This window comes from Sarcophilus harrisii, chromosome 2 (assembly GCF_902635505.1).
Source record: "Sarcophilus harrisii chromosome 2, mSarHar1.11, whole genome shotgun sequence".
NCBI classification, from domain to species: Eukaryota; Metazoa; Chordata; class Mammalia; order Dasyuromorphia; family Dasyuridae; genus Sarcophilus; species Sarcophilus harrisii.
Genome location: NC_045427.1, coordinates 224365694 through 224382487, shown reverse-complemented (window position 1 = coordinate 224382487; position 16794 = coordinate 224365694). Strand labels below are relative to the sequence as shown.

The following is a 16794-nucleotide window of genomic DNA, read 5'->3' as shown; positions in this document are numbered from 1 at the left end:
GTTAAATATACATACCTATTGCATTTCCATCCAGCCTAGTAGATCCAGTAAATATTCTGTGGAGCCAAGTAAATATGTAATAAAATTTTTTTATATCTTAAGCAGTTTTTAAAAATAAGAATTTGGGAGAGATGGACTTAGAACAGCTCAATTTTGTAACTACCCTAATAATAAATTATAATGTACTATAGATATAAAACAGAAAAATGATTAAAATCAGTTTTATGAATGTGTGCTTAGAAACAAAAAATGGTTACTATAAAAAGGGGGGGGAAAGGCAACCAAAGCATAAAAGAATATTTTTTCAATATCCCTTGCCTATAATTGAAAAGGGAATATGGAAATTGTAGAAGATGAGTCATAATACTGTTATGTAGATGGTATATTGAAAACAAACAATTAAAATATAATTAAAATGAAGAAGTTTCAAAAAGTACCTTGTAATTGATATTAATTAGGATTTACAAATTCAATATAAAATAATGGATAAGTGCTATGAAGAAAATAATCAAAGAAAAAGTCAACAAAAGTCGATATGGAATCTATTTGTAAACTCTAGGAAATTTCCCAAATGATTATGTTATTTTAGATTTATCTGTCTATTCCATGTCATCTCTTGAGGATAATGGAAAAGGGGGCTGGATTCAGAGTCAGATTCTGTGAGGCAGAATCCTTATGAGGCTGAATTACATGACTTCTGAGGGCCTCTTTTAATGTTGAAATTGTATGCTCAGGATGGCACAGCAGAAAGAACTTGGGGGTCAGAAGACCTGGGCACAAGTTTGAGCTGTGACTTTCACTAGCTCTGGTACCACAAGGCAAATCATTTCACCTGCCTGAGCTTCAGTTTCTTCATAACCTTTGTAAACTGAAAAGGGCCACAGGAATGAACTGTAAGTATGTGTTTTTGCTAAGGAACTGTGGGCTAGTTTTAATAATAGCCTATGAAACACAGTTGAGCAAAGGCAACGTGGTATACTGGAAAGAGTGTTGGGCCTGGAGTCTGGACAGAACTGAGTTTCAATCTTGCCTGTGACACTTACTTTGTGATGATAGGCAAGTCACTAAATCTCTCTAAAGCTCATATTCCTCATCTGTAAAATGGGGGCAATATACCTGTAGCATCTAGTTTACAAAGTTATCACGAAGGTCAAATGAAGTACTAAATGGAAAGCATTTTACAAACCCTAAAATATTCTATAAATGGCAGATGCTGTTATTGTTAGACCAATTTTTAAAGTCAACAAATTTTAAGAATAAATAAAGCATTTGGGAATCATCCAATGGATTATATGATTTCAACTTCCCAATTAGCAGTGGTTATTTGGAATTCTTTCCCAAAACATCCTCCCATAGATGGTATACATAGAAAGAATCCCCAACTGTATTTCAAGTCTAATCAGAAGACAAAATTGTTACCTGTCCACAGCTACGACCACACTCTGAGAGCTTGTCTCACCAACTGATTCCTGAATACTGGCCATTTGCCTTTTATCCACTCCACCACCAACTAAGTTACCTGAAACATGACATACGTCTATATTTATATATGTGTATTATGTGTGTATGTACATATAAATTCTGAGATGTTATTATCTCATGATTCTGTGCTATGGGAATGTAAACTTACATGAATATCAACCAGAGAAATATATCATTTAGTTAGCTAAAGAATGCAAAAACCCCCTCAAAACAAAAATACCACCTTCTCCCAAATATCCTTCAAAGACAATGTAAAGAATTTTAAAATTAAATGAATTATTATTTTAATTCAAGAATGGCAGCATGAAGCAGTGGATAAAGAGGTGGCCTCAGAACCCAGAAAATCTGGATTTAAGTCCTATATATACCAGCTATGGAACCCAGGGCAGATTACTTAGTCAGTATTTTAGGCAACTCCCTAAAACTAAAAGTTTCAGAGATGGTGTCAACCTGCTATATCAGAGTGTTAATTTTACAAATGATAATATAGGTCCAGTCCCTATCCCTTTACTTCAAAATACATATATCTTTTTACCTGTGTTTCCCCAAATACAAAAAAATCAGTGAAATATATGTTAACATTAACTTGGGGATCATCACTAGTGATGAGTTTTTCTGAAAGTTGTCTTTCTACCTCTTTTTTATGTTATTTGTTTCTAGTCTATTCCATTCAATGATGTTGATTCCTCCAGAGGGTCTTTCTAGTATGCTGCACGTCATCTCATAAAGGACTAAAAGTGCAGCACATAATCTATCTGTGATCCTTCACTCTCCTCACTGACTAGCTTAACTTTATTTTCTAGTCTAACATAGTCTTGATTATGAGTGACTCCCCCAAAACAAACAAACAAACAAACAAATAAATAAATAAAGAGAACTTGTAATAATTAGGCTGGACAACTTTGGTTAGCATTTAGAATCTCATATCTTCCTAATTTAAGAAATATCTCTACAAAGAAAAGCTAATCTCCTTCCTCTCTAATTTCAGTTGTAGTAAGTGCTAATATCAAAAAGATAAGTGGACTTAACCAATATATAACTATAAATTGCTAAAGCAAAAAGACAAATTCCCCCAATCAAAGTATTTAATAGATACCAACCATTATCATAAAACCTGCTATGTGAGACCCCCCTGAAGTAAAAAATTAAAAATATTTCTAACACTCAATACTACCCATTTTGGGTATGAAGAACCAATTTCCCAATTTAGCAAAGAGAATAAAATAACAGCCTGCTGATTTGTAAAAGAAAAGCATTTGCTCAATATCATGATCATGATCAAGGAAGCTGCTCCTTTTCCATTGATAGACAAAGAGGTAAATAAAACACATGAGAAACAAGTCATGACAGCACTGGCAAAATGATACATACTTTGTCTTAATTTGGTGAAAAATATACACCCACAAATTGTCAGATTCATTCATATTACCTAATCCCAGGCCCATGAATTCTTCTCCAGCTGATGTGTAGCCCTTCAGGCTACTTTCTTTTTCACGTCCAGATCCAGACAAATACCGAGTCTTTACTCCAGTTCCTATCAGCTGAGCAAGCTCCAGTTGGCTAATACATTTCAAGATCTAATCAAATAATGGACACATAGGAGAATAAGAGTCACATTAAAATCTTTAAAACATTTTACAATTTCCTTTTTAAGACAGAAATAAGTCTAGTATCTTAGGATCATTTACTTAAAGAATAGAATGTCTTTGAAGATGATTATCAAACAATAGCATAGAAATGGTGAGGTCGAAATTGTGTGGGGTAAAGACCTGCATTTGAATTCTGTCTCCAGCATTTAACTGGCTGTGCAGCTGTTGGCAGATTACAAGTTTCTTGCAGTGCCTTAGTTTCTTGTTCTAAACATATGAATAATAGCTACACTGACCCTAAAACATTACATAACAAATATTTACTTTGTGACTATTACTTGCCAAGTACTGGACACAGAGGACACAAAATAAAATATACAGTCTCTTTAGTTCTGAACAATGGTGCAATAGGAGTTATTATTGATAGCAGCAACAATAGAAGCGCACATTTACATAGCATCGTTTAGTTATAAGGCAAATATATCATCTCAGTTGAACTTTAAAACAATCTTAAGAAAGGCAGCACAAATTTTCATTACCCTTCATTTACAAGAAGGTTCAGAGACTTGCCTAAAGTTTTCTAAAGCTAGTAAGTGACTGAACCTCAAGATGGGACAGCTTGACTCCTAGGCTTCTTGACACTCTCTTACCCAAATGCCAACTTAGATATATCTAATTATAATTAACACAGAAAAGGACATCTTTAATTACTTTGCAAGTGGAGCTTTGGAACAGGTTTTGCCTTTTTCAGACAATGGAAAACCATCAGGGAGTTTATAGAGAGGAGAACTTAATCCATTCTAGGTGAGTCAGTAGATAGAGTACTGGGCTTGGATTTGGACAGACTCATCTTCCTAGTTCACATCTGGTCTTAGATAGTAGTTATTAGCTATATCACCCTAGGAAAATCATTTAACCCTTTTTGGCTCAGTTTTCTCATCTGTAAAATGAGCTGGAAAAGGAAATGAAAAATCCCTCAATATTTTTGCAAAGAAAACTCCAAATGGGATCATGGAAAGTTGGACCTGACTGAAATGATAAAACAAGAAGCCCATGTTAGTGAAGTTAGTGATCTGTAACCACTCTCAGATATACTTCACACCAACATCCACAAGGTCTCTGATGCTGAAAAACTAATGTGTAGGTTTCCAGTTAACTTCCTAAGAAAGAGTACTGAGGAGGGCACTCACACTCAAGCCACACAAAACGAAAAAAGACCTCTAACTTTGATAATTTTTGACTACCGCAAATGAAAGAAAAATGAAAGTATCTTGACAACAGCATTTTCCAAAAATGCTTTGCCTGATGTGAATATGGATTCCATGAGAAAATGTATACTAGCATTATCCATCCCCTTAACATACTAAATATGTTTAAAAATGATATTAATATTTGTTAACTTGGGGCAGCTAGTTGGTATAGTGGATACCAGCCCTGCACACAGGAGGACCTGAGTTCAAATCTGGTCTCAGACACTTAACATTTCCTGGCTATGTGACCCTGGGCAAGTCACTTAACCCTAATTGCCATAGCAAAAATAAATAAATAAATAAATAAATAAAAGCTATTTTTTTCTAATAAGAAAACAGACTCAAATTTCCTCCCTTTTGTGCCAAAGTTTCCCCAACATTCCTTTTCATATTTTGAGGTTACTTGCATTAGCATTTTCTAGTTTCTGCTAATATATTTCAAGCTTGTAGAGTGTTCTGTGACCAAATTAGGCTGAGAAATGCTACTTTTCAGAAGTATAGGCTTGAAGATAGACAGACAGCATCCTAAGAAAATTCCTAGAATAGACTATTAACCACAGGGAAACATCAGGAAGTGTCCTATAATGCCAAAAAGATTTGGAGAGACGTACCTCATGCCAGGAATTTCCAAGGTAGTTGCCATCAGTATGAGCTACTGTAATAAGAGTCTTTATGGTATCAATATTTTTCTGTTTCATCTCTGTAATACTAGAGCTAGCAGTCAACAGGGAGAAACGGGCAAGAGCTTGTACATAGGCATCTCGTTCCAGCTAAAATGGAAGAAAAGGAGAAGATAGTTAACCAGCACTCAATTGTTCAGTAAATCAATTAGTAGTTAAGCATTGACTACAAGCAAGGTACTAAACTCTGGGGATCCAAGAATGACAGAGAAGACAATTGTGGTTCAGTCATTTTCAGTCATGTCTAATCCTTTATGACCCAATTTGGGGCATGCCTGGCAAACATACTAGAGTGGTTTTCCATTTCCTTTTTCAGCTCATTTTACAGATGAGGAAATTAAGGCAAAGAGGGTTTAGTTCTTCCTAGACTCTGTATTCTAATAAGAGTTTTTTTGGAGTCAATATCTTTTTTAATTCCTAAGGCATAAGTTTATAATAGACAAATTTTAGCCAATGTGGAAAGCTAGCAGAGGAAATATTTTGGGGTACCTAGGTTGTATGAATTCCTGCTGTCTTCCATTAGAATAAGGGATCTTACCCTAAAGTCCACATTAATTTTTTTTTTCGATAACTGTCATTCAATATAACTGGTTTCCTTTGTATTTTACTTGATGCATTTTTTAAAAAAATGCATTTTACTTGATGCATTTAAAAAAGAGCACCAAGGCTTCATGAGACCACCAGAACAGTCCATGATACAAGCAAGGAAAAGAATGCCTGCCCTAGAGTATGGTTAGCCAAGAAATGATTATAACTACACATTAGCCAATCACAAACATAAATATATAAAACAGGATGGTCTATGACTCTTTAGGACATGGCTTACATAACTAAGGTAACAAAATCATTATAAAAGTTTTACAAATTTTCTGTGATTGCAAATCCCTGGATGTGAAATCCTGAGTATCCCAGACTTCAGAGACAGAAATACACACCTGCATTCCAAAGATACAGGCTATCCGTATTGCACATCTTATCCCTTCTAAGCAAAGAGAGGCTACTTCAGTCTCATCACAGTTTTGAAGTCCAATGCTATATGCAGCCAACAGAGGGGTCCACACCAGCTGGCAAAAAGAAAAAAGTTATCTTTTAAAGCCATTTCATTCTGGTATGAGAAACTAGAAATAATCCACCTGTGATTCTCCTTTGTTATGAAAGGAGAGATTATTATTTCTTTGAAACAATTAAATAAAAAACATCTGATACCAAGCCCATTCTCATGATGAATAAAATACATTGATTTTAGCAGATTACTGTCTCTCTGCTGTGAGAAAGGAAAGTACATTTCATCAGGTCCATTAATGGTTTTTCAATTACTCAGAATTTGGCTTTTTTTTCAGTAATTTTCCCCCCACTTATGTTGTTTATAGATATTATATATATTGTTATTTTGGTTATGCAAACCTCTTTTCTCTATGTATACTATTACATTTAGTGATCTCATCAGTCCAATCTTTTTTTTTTTTTTTTTTTTTAAATCAAATACTCAATTATTACCCTCTTGATTCTCCTATTTGTCCAGCCCCAATTTCTTTCCTGGTCTGGAGAGAGTTCTCCACTAGTCTAGTCTTGCATCTCAAATTGCCAATAAGTCATCTCAGAGCTAGTTGTCCCATAGATTCAATATGTACAAAACTTAATTGATTATCTCAACCAACACTATCTCCATCCCCATTTCCTAACTTTCTTATTATATATATATATATATATATATATATATATACATTTATTTATTTATTTATTTTACTTTCTTATTATTATATAGGAAACCACCATCCTTCTAGTTACTCAGGCTGGAAACCTAGGAGTTATATAACTCCTAGGTTTTATATATATATATATATATATATATATATATATATATATATATATATATATATCTCAGCCTCAGTTCTTTCTCCACTTGTCAGATGTCAAATTGATCTCCCTTAAAAACAGGTCTGATCATGTAATGTCCTTATTTAATAATACACTGGCCTCCTATAACTTTTATTTTTTTATTTTATTTTATCTTTTTAAATAACTTTTTATTGACAGAACCCATGCCAGGGTAATTTTTTACAACATTATCCCTTGCACCCACTTCTGTTCCGATTTTTCCCTTCCTTCCCTCCACCCCCTCCCCCAGATGGCAAGCCAGTCCTCTACATGTATAACTTTTATTTTTTTAAAATTGTTTGAATTCAATTTTTATTGCATTTTCAATTCTGAATTCTCTTGTCACTCCACTCTCCCATACCAACTAATGAGAGAGCAAGGAAAACAAAACCCATTACAAATATGTATAGTCATGCAAAACAAACAAACAAACAAACAAACAAACAAAAAAACCTTGTATTAGTCATGTTTTGTTTTGTTTTTTTAGAGCAAGATAAAGAAAAAAGATAAAGAAAAAAAAATGTACCAATCTGTGCGCTGAGATTTCTGGTGCTGCAGTAGTGTAATGGGTTTATCAGAGTTACAAAGTATTTCATGGCTGATAATTTTAAAACATTGCTTTTAACATATATATTGTTTTCCTGGGTCTGCTCACTTCATTGTGCATTAAATGTTCATATAAAAAGCCTTCCTAGGTTTCTTTAAAAACATCCCCTACATCATTTCTTGGATAGCACAATAGTAATCTATCACATTTATACGGCATGATTTGTTCAATCATTCTCCAACAAATGGGCATCCCCTCAGTTTCCAAATACTTGGCACAATAAACATTTTTTATAAATATTTTGACAGATATGGGTCCTTATGCTCATTTCTTTTGGGGATGTAGGTATCACAGAGAAATTGCTGGATCAAAGGATATACAGTTTTCTAGGCATAGTTCCAATAATGCATTAGCATATTCTATTTCCCTACATAATTTTCCTTTTCTATCATCTTAACCAATTTGAGTAGTATGAGGTAGTGTTAAAGTTGTTTCATTTTGCATTCCTCTAATTATTAGTGATTTAGAGTATTTTTTATTTTTACTATTGGTAGTTAGGATTTCTTTGATTTCTCTGAAATCCCCTGACCATTTATTAGGTATGGAATAATTTTTATTTTTATAAATATGGCTCAGTTCACTATATATTTAGATATGAGATGCTTATTAGAGAAAACCTGCAACAAAGATGTTCTTCTCTTCATTTGTTCTTTGGTTTTATTGGTTTTGTTCATACAAAATATTTTTAATTTTATGTAACCAAAGTTATTTCTCAACTCCTGTGAACCTCTCTCTCTTAGATGGTCATGAACTCTGCCCCCATCCAAAGATCTGACAGATAATTCCTTCCATGCTCCACTAATTTGATTAGGCTATCATTTGGATGTCTAAATCATGTACCCCATTTGGAGCTTATCTTGGAATACAGTATGACATGGTGATTTATATTTGTTGTCCGCCATATGCCTAACCTTATTCTTTCAATTTCTTTTTTTTAAATTACCATCTCTAGTACAACACCGAATAATAATGGTGATAGTGGACACTTTTGCTTTACTCCTGATCTTACTGGAAAATCTTCTAGCTTATCCCGATTATAGATAATGCTTGCTTTTGTTTATAAATAGATACTTCTTATCATTTTAAGAAAAGATCCAATTTTAAAGTGTTTTTTTTTTTTTTAAACATGAATGGGTGTTGAATTTTGTCAAAATTTTTTTTCTCCATCTACTGGAATAATCATGATTTTAATTTTTGTTATTAATTTTGCTTATTGTTTTCCTAATATTAAATCAGTTCTGCATTCTCAGTATAAATCTTGCCAATATTTTACTTAAAATTTGGAAGAGGTTCATAAAGAAGACAATCCTTGTACTGTGGAATCCAGCTGCGAGTGTATTCAAAAGCTAGGGGACCATCAGCACAAAAGCATGGAGATGAAATGGTGTGCTGACTATGAAAAGCAAAAAGAGCCCAGATTGGCTGGATGACATAGCACAGGAGAGGAAATTATACACAATGATGCTAAAAAAGATGGCCTGGGGCCAAGCTGTGAAGACCTTTCAAAGCTAAACAGAGAAAGCATTTCTATTTCATTCTAGAGACAACACAGAGCCCCTGGAGTTTGTGTGGACATGTATCAGAGCTGTGCTTTTAAAAAAAAAACATTTCGGGAATAGTGTTTAGGATAGATTAGAGAAAACTGAGGAAAGAAGACCAATTAGGAAACTGTTGTAATAATATAGGTGAGAGATTATGAGAACCTAAACCTTAAAGGAGAAGGAGTGAAATGTGAGAGATATTACAGAGATAGAAATGGGCAAGGTTTAGCAACGGGCTGGATGTGTAGAAAAAGGAGAGTAAGGGACTGGAAAAATGAGAATAGGGAAGTTCAGAAGAAGGAAAGGACTTTTCTGGGGAAAGATGATGTTTGGATATGATGAATCTTTGGTATCTCCAGGACATCTAGTGTGTTCCACAGGCGATTAGTGATATGGGATTTTACTCAGGAGAAAAAACAGAGCTGTATGGCTACACATCCCCATGAGCATATAGACAAGAGTACATATATACACAGGGATGCTTCATCTACAATTGGAGCTGATACCATCACCAAGAGAGAGTAAAGAGAAAGAACAGAAGAAGGCACACAACAGTGCTCTACAGAACATGTACAGTTGAGCAGAAGGTAATAGGGAAAGGAGCTGAGAACCATCAGACAAGACACAATGTCATAAAAACCCAGAGAGGACAGAGATCCAAGGGAAAGCAAGGTTAACAATGTGAAATGCAGGTAGAGAAGACAGGCAGAGAAGGATGAAGCCTGAGAAATGGCCCTTACATTTGGCAATTAAGAGGCCAATGATAACTGTGGAAAGAAAAGTATCAGCTGTGTGATAGACAAAGCCAGATTGCAAAATATTGAGGAGTAAAAGGAGAGAAAGCAGAAGCAATGAAGACAGAAAGCTTTCTCCCCTCCCCCCCAAAGAAAAAGAGAGATAAAATAAAGGATTGAGATGTTGGCAGATTCTAGTGAATTCTTTTAAGGATGGGAAAATGGGCATATTTGTAGCAGTGGTGAAAGAAGCAATCAATGAGGAAAGGGTTGAAGATTGGAGAACTGATTTATGGTTCTCTATGGAGAAAACTATAATCTTCCTTTTTAAGGGATTACCAATCTTCTCCTAATTTTTTGCTGCTTAATCATATCCTTGCTTCCCAAATCCTAAGTGAGGTATATTCCTTCCTTGCTTAGCTCCCAAGAGATTTACCTTGAACATGGGCCTGACATGGTCCAGATGTGTGGCACTTGTGAAAGGTGCTTTGGCATGACTTACAGCTTCCATCAGAGCTTTAGCAGTTTTAGCCATTTGTTCCATTTCCAAATTATAAAGTAATCTCCTCTGCTTTTCACTGGCTACATCTGTGAAGGAACACAGCAATATGAGATAAATGTGTTCCCAAAATGATAAATGATCAAAGAATATAAACAGGCAGGCAGTTTTCAAAGGAAAAATCAAACTTAGCAATAGCTACATTTTAAAAATGCCCCAAATCATTAATAATTAAGCAACTTTGAGGTTGTATCTCACACTCATAAGATGGCAAAGATGATTAAAATAGAAAATGACACACTGAAGGGTCTTTGAGAGAATAGATACATTAATGCATTGTTAGAACCAGCCACAAGTCTGGGAATTTGGGAACAGGAGGTGAGAGGGAGAGGAAAAAAATATTTCTCAATTGAGAGGGAAAAAAGGTAAGGTCAATGTATTGTAATGGCCACATGACTAGATCCTGGATTTTCCAAGGAGTAGAGTCACATCTGAAATGTGAGGGGAAAGTTTTGATTAAGAAGTTAGAATTCTCTGTTTTTGTCTGGATTCCATTCAATAGTGTAATTTAGCTTTAAATTACTTGTATTTGCTAATATCAAATCTATCTGCAAAATACTATTAGGAAAGAATTAGTATAATAATTATTTTAATATTAGATTTTCTATGGATAGGCAACATCAACATCTACAAGCAGGCATTTATTTATGCATTTTGGGAAAAACCAAAGCTGTATGACAAAAATTTGCTCTCAGGCTTACTCTGCTTATTAGATTTTGTAGCAATTGTGTGCTCTTTTGTCTCTTTCATTGCAATTTTCTTTCCTTCTATCTCTTCATAAATGGTGGAGAGATATTCCTCTGGCAGATCTTTACTGTCATTGATACCTCGATTCATTTTAATATATTGTTCTTTTGTCATTTTATTCTTTACCTGAAAAGAAAAGTTTTAAAAATTATTTAAAAAATCTGACAGTCTGAAAAAAATTATACTCTACAAGATGAAAAGCATTAGCAAATACTTTACCTGAGGACTGTGTAAATCTGTTGTGAGCATAATAATTGAATATGCCAAGACGTAAGCAGTGTCAGCACTAGCAAACATAGTTTGCCTAGAAAAAAAAAATTAGAAATTTTAAGAACATCACACACTGCTCTGTGGTTAGGAAGCTATAAACTTCTAATTGGAAAATACTTGAGAATCAGTTTGACTGCTCCATCTAGTAGTGAATTAGGCACAAATTTCAGTATCTTTCTATCATTATTTAGTATTTATTAAAGATGATGTATATTATATTAGGTCTTGATTAAGAGTATTAAAATCTGTTTACAGTTAAATTGCTTAGATTTTCTAATGCATTTGACAGTTACACAATCCACTGTACTAACAATAGGGATGTAAGGATAAAATTGAGTTTATTTACAAAATGCTACCAAAATTCAATTCTCTTAGTTTTAGCAACTTCTTTGATAAGACTGGGGTGCCAAGTACATTAGGCTGAGGCAAAGCAATAGTGTATATGTTTGAAAGAATTAAGAAAAGAAAATCTTTAGTGATTAAAATACTGAATCTTATTAACTAGTGTAATTAATAATAAATTATATAATTTTTAAGTTTGTGTCACAAATCTGCTGATTAAAGCAGAGGTAGGGCCTTAATACCCACATGGAATATGTAGTAAGATATGAAATCTTTGAAGCAAATCATTATTTCCTCTAGGTTCAAATGATCTGACTTTGCTGACAAGTTATTTTGCAAGAATAGTTTTTCCAAATATTCAGCAGATGATGGTAGCTTTAAATAAAAACTATGCATGTGGTATCTCTCAGCAGCCATCAAAGTGTTTCCACTGTGTGTTTTCCTCAAGATTTTCACACATTTAGACACTTTTAAGAAGTGTCAACTTATTCCTCAAGAAAATATGTGGAGAAAGAAAAAAGTCCAGTCCATTTTGCCTCATGTATGAATACTGAATACAACATCATGAAAAATGATCACCTGGTATCTCTGCTTGAATGCTCTGTTGATGAGGAAATTGCTACCTTCTAAGGCAGTTCCACTGTTAGGCACTAGTTGTCACAAAGTTCTGCTGAGTCAAGATTTATTTTAAGTTACTTATGAATTAGTCCATAAAATGGAAAGAAAAATCAGTCAAAAGAGCTTACCAAATATTAATCAGAGAGTTAAAAATTTTCCTGTTCTAGCTATAATAAAAAATGTCCACTTCTCCTATCTACAGCTCTCAAGTACTTTCATGCAACATAGATCTAGAAAGAAATACTAAGTCAATCCCCTTGTCCAGGAAGTAAATGATACAGAGATGAAGTCAAACAGAAAATTGATTTAGAAAGCAGGTAAGTACTATTACCCTTGATTGCATTCAAGATATCTTGCGGCAAACTTTTCCATTAACCTATCAATCTTCTGAGCCTCTCCAGGTAAGCGAAAACCTTCAAGAAATATTCGTAAAGCTGAGACAAAATCTTTTCCACAGAAATCAAGCTGGTCCACATAGGCATACATCACCTCCTTGTTGAGTCTGGTACTCTCTCCCAGGAAGTCTCCTACTTGGGTCTGAAACAAATAAAAATTTCTTTAAGGGAAAGGGGTGCAGAATGTTAGTGCTGACTCCTTCACAACTACTACTCAAACCCCATACTGGTAGGCCTAGTGTGATAGGACAGGGATTCTGCACAGAATGGGCATATATAATAGCAGGCAAAGAGGAAAAGGCAACATAACAAAAAAGGAAAACTGATTCTAGAATTTTCAAAATGATGAATAATTAAGAGTTGTCCAAGGCGGTGCAGCAAAGACTAATGTTAATCTCTCAGAATATGCTCTCAACTAACAACTTTTATCTTTGACTCCTTCCCAGAATATGCTTACCAATTGTTCCTTCAGAAAGTTGACGCTACAAAAAGCTTATGTGTATGTTGCTATGTTTTAATCAGGTACGTGGATAATAGGTGTCACCCTTTGCTGGGCCATTAACATTCTCAAGCTTTCAGGAATCTCATTTGACTCTACAAAAAGGAAATATGCAATCTTACAGAATCCAGGCGTTCTTCTTGGTGCAGAAACTGTGCAATATCTTCAACTGGAGTTCCAAGCATGCCCTGCTCTTGCAGGTACTGGATGCCCCGCTTTGGTTTTTTGTTGAACCTAATCATGAAATAAAATAGCATCAAATTAATTCTGTCCAGGTTTTTTGAAATCCCTATGATTGTCATTTTTTATACTGCAATAGTACTCCATTATATTCTTATATCACAACTGTTCACCTATTCCCTACTTGACACATCCCTTCAATTTCTAATTCTTTGCCATCACAAAAAGAGCTGCTAGAAATATTTTGTACATGTAGATCTTTTTTTCATTTTTATGATCTCATTTGAATATAAATCCAGAAGTGGCACTGTTAGATGAAAGATAAGCATAGTTTGATTGTCTTTGGGCATAATTTAAAATTGCTGTCCAAAGTGTTTAGATCAATTCACAATTTCACCAACAATGCACTAGTGTCCCAATTTTCCTACATCTTTTCCAAAATTTTCCTTTTCCTAACATTAGTCATATCAGGATTCTGGAACAGGCTGCTTATTTCTGAAATGTTTTAGGAACTGAAAAGGTTATTTGCACTTAATAGCAAATGATGAAGGAAAGCATGATGGACAAGCTGCCATAAATTGGCCATTCCAGGATATGGATAAAGGCCACAGAATTCACTGTGTTTTTTCCTAGACTTATGTTCTTAGTTCTCTTCTCATCTTCCTTCTACTCCTCCTAAAAACAATTTTTCTCCTATGAATCTGACTTTTCTGGGTTCATTGTGATCTGCCATGCCTCCTATTTTGGTTTTTGTCAATCTTCCTGGATATGTGACACCCAATCTCATCTGATTTTACAAAATACCCTCTTTATCTGATGACAACCAAGGGTTGTAGTCTTTGTCAGAGAACAGAATCAAATTACTATATTCTAGCAATCATCCTGTCTAAAATGATCCAGGCCAGTTCCAATGATCTTGGGAGGAAGCGAGCCATACACCCCCAGAGAGAGGACCATGGGAACTGAGTGTGGAACACAACATTCAGAGAACTAACACTTTCCAAAGCAAGCAAAAATTGCTTTGATTGGGGCATTTTAATGACATATTTCATTAGACTGGGAGTAAAGCACATGTACCTAAAGCACTATAATATACATACAAGTCAGAAAAAAAGACTGTAGGGCAAGTGGTACAACACTGCTGCAGTAACAGCCAGTTTGTGAATAGACAACTATATGGTATCTAATAATCCAACAATTCAAGGACAATTCTCTTGGTTTCTTGGATAATTAGGATAAATTCAAAGGCCATAGTGAAATAAAGGTTTTGCCCAATTGAATCTAATGAGGAAAAGAATTTAGTCTAAAAAATCTAAATTGATGGTCTTGGTAATCTTAAAAACACACCCATATAGAATGGCCAGATACAATTCTTGATCCAACTTGTGCAGAATGGAAAACTCATTTACATTTTGTCAGGATCTTGCTCATTCTTTAGGAACCAGATCAAATATCATTTCCTCAACAAATTTTTCCCTAGACTCTTGATAGAAGAGGATCACATCCTTTCCCTAATGCCCACAGGATTTTGTTTCTCTTTTAATACTTTGCCTTATATCAAACTACTTTACACAGTTTAGGTTTTCCTATTTGAATATAAGCTCTCTTTAGGCAAGGATTACATATTTATTGATTTTCATATCCTTTTCACTACAAAAATTACTTAGAATGATGGTGTACACATAATAGGAATCTACAAATGCTAAATTTAGTTTAGAAAAACAAAAATAGAAAAATGTATGCTCCAAAATTAGTTTCAAAACATAGCATGAAAAATTATTTAATTTGGGGGAGGAAAAAATTTTTTTTTGCCTTAACTCTTCGTATTATTTACCTTTAAGTATATAACAACACCCAATGACCAATGTTGTACTTTTAGACAATGGCAACCTGATGAACCCAAGGGAAACATGTGAGGAAACCACACTCACAGTTCTATTCCATGTTCAATGATTTCCTTTTGTTGCTTGATAACCTCAAACTGCTCAGGGTCATCTGGAACAGAAGTCTGGGTACCAACGCTTCCAATCCCTGAGGACATGGTGGAGTCCATAGAACTTACACTGCTTCTCCTCCTGATGTCAAGACCTTTGGGCTCACCTAGGTCTTGATCTGTTGATCTCTCCTGGCCTACAATTAAACAAAAGAGCACAATCAATGTAAGAAGTTAAAAGGACCCCAAACAACAATGAAGCCAAGATTCCAATGCTCTTTTCACTCATCTCCTTCATTTTCTGCCACTTACAACTGGCCAAGTTACATTTATCTTTGAAGCAAAATGTTATTAAAAATGACAGAAAGTAGCTAAAAACTAAGATTTCTAGTAAAATTCTATGGATTCAATCACACACACACACAGACACACACAGTTCTGGTTCATTTTAAACATTTTCTGAGGGGCAGTAGAAAGATGCAAAAATAAGACTCTCACCAAGACTTGTTTGATGGTTGGGGTTCACATATAAGTCTTTACTCCACTCCACCATACATTTGAGTATAGATACTAAACATTCAAGACCTTTCTTCCTCAGACTTAATTCCTAAGTGAAAAAAAAGATATAGAATTCATATCCAGGATAAAACTAAGTCACAAAAGTTTATAAAGAGGGAAACACAGAGGTCTTCTAGTCCAAATGCCTCAATTTATAGAGCAAGAAGTGGAGCTCTAGGAAAAACAAACAAAGCAGAGGCAGACATTGTTTGGAAAACCTGAAATAACACTGGATATGAGTACTTCTATAGTTCAAAAAAAAAGACAAAAACAAGGGAAATGTCAAATAATGATATAAGTATTATGAATTTTTTTCCTTGGGAGTAAACTGTTGAAAGTCTTCTTGAAAGTATCTACTACAAAGAGTTGGTTATCAAAATCCTGGAAAGAATATTTACTTAAAGTTAAGTACTATAGAAGTCAAAATTAATCATCTTGAGAGTTAAAATGTTTCTTGTCATATATTCCATAAGAGTAAATTATACGCTTATGTTTCAAATATCCACAAATAGAATAAAATGGAACCTGCTTCATTCTCTTAAAAAAAAAGAACCAGGGTCATTTCCTACAGAGATGAATATTGGCTACAAAGAATTTAAAAGGACTTTTAACACCTATAGGAACTTATTATGACTATAAAAATCACAACTGATAGAACCATGGACAAGAACTGTACATGATAAGAAGGCATGAATAAGTGGTGATCTGGAGTGGGGGAATTGACTACATCAATGAAATAATGAATACCTTTGAAAATTGAGTAAGTATTCTGAAAGTAGTCATACTCAATGATAAAAGAACGGTATACATTTCTATTACATTCTGTATTTACAAATAAAGCATTATGTAGTTTTGTAGCAATAAACCACTACACATAGTCTCTGAGGGCCCTATTTTCACTAGCACCTAGCAAGGTAAATTGCATGTGATAG

The 16794-nt window shown here is 34.4% G+C and overlaps 1 protein-coding gene across 2 annotated transcripts in view; it reads right to left on the bottom strand.

Moving 5' to 3' along the window:
• The window catches only part of ARFGEF2 (ADP ribosylation factor guanine nucleotide exchange factor 2), a 112518-nt gene that overhangs the window by 33131 nt on the left and 62593 nt on the right, over positions 1–16794 (bottom strand). For both annotated transcript variants that reach the window (XM_031951581.1, XM_031951582.1), the window contains exons 13-24: positions 15803–15911; positions 15303–15501; positions 13314–13425; positions 12629–12834; positions 11287–11371; positions 11022–11193; positions 10198–10349; positions 5937–6065; positions 4933–5091; positions 2912–3059; positions 1420–1519; positions 16–56 (exon numbers count right to left, since the gene is read on the bottom strand). In XM_031951581.1, coding sequence (XP_031807441.1) covers positions 16–56; positions 1420–1519; positions 2912–3059; positions 4933–5091; positions 5937–6065; positions 10198–10349; positions 11022–11193; positions 11287–11371; positions 12629–12834; positions 13314–13425; positions 15303–15501; positions 15803–15911 — 1612 coding nt within the window. The remainder of the gene's footprint in view (positions 1–15; positions 57–1419; positions 1520–2911; positions 3060–4932; positions 5092–5936; positions 6066–10197; positions 10350–11021; positions 11194–11286; positions 11372–12628; positions 12835–13313; positions 13426–15302; positions 15502–15802; positions 15912–16794) is intronic.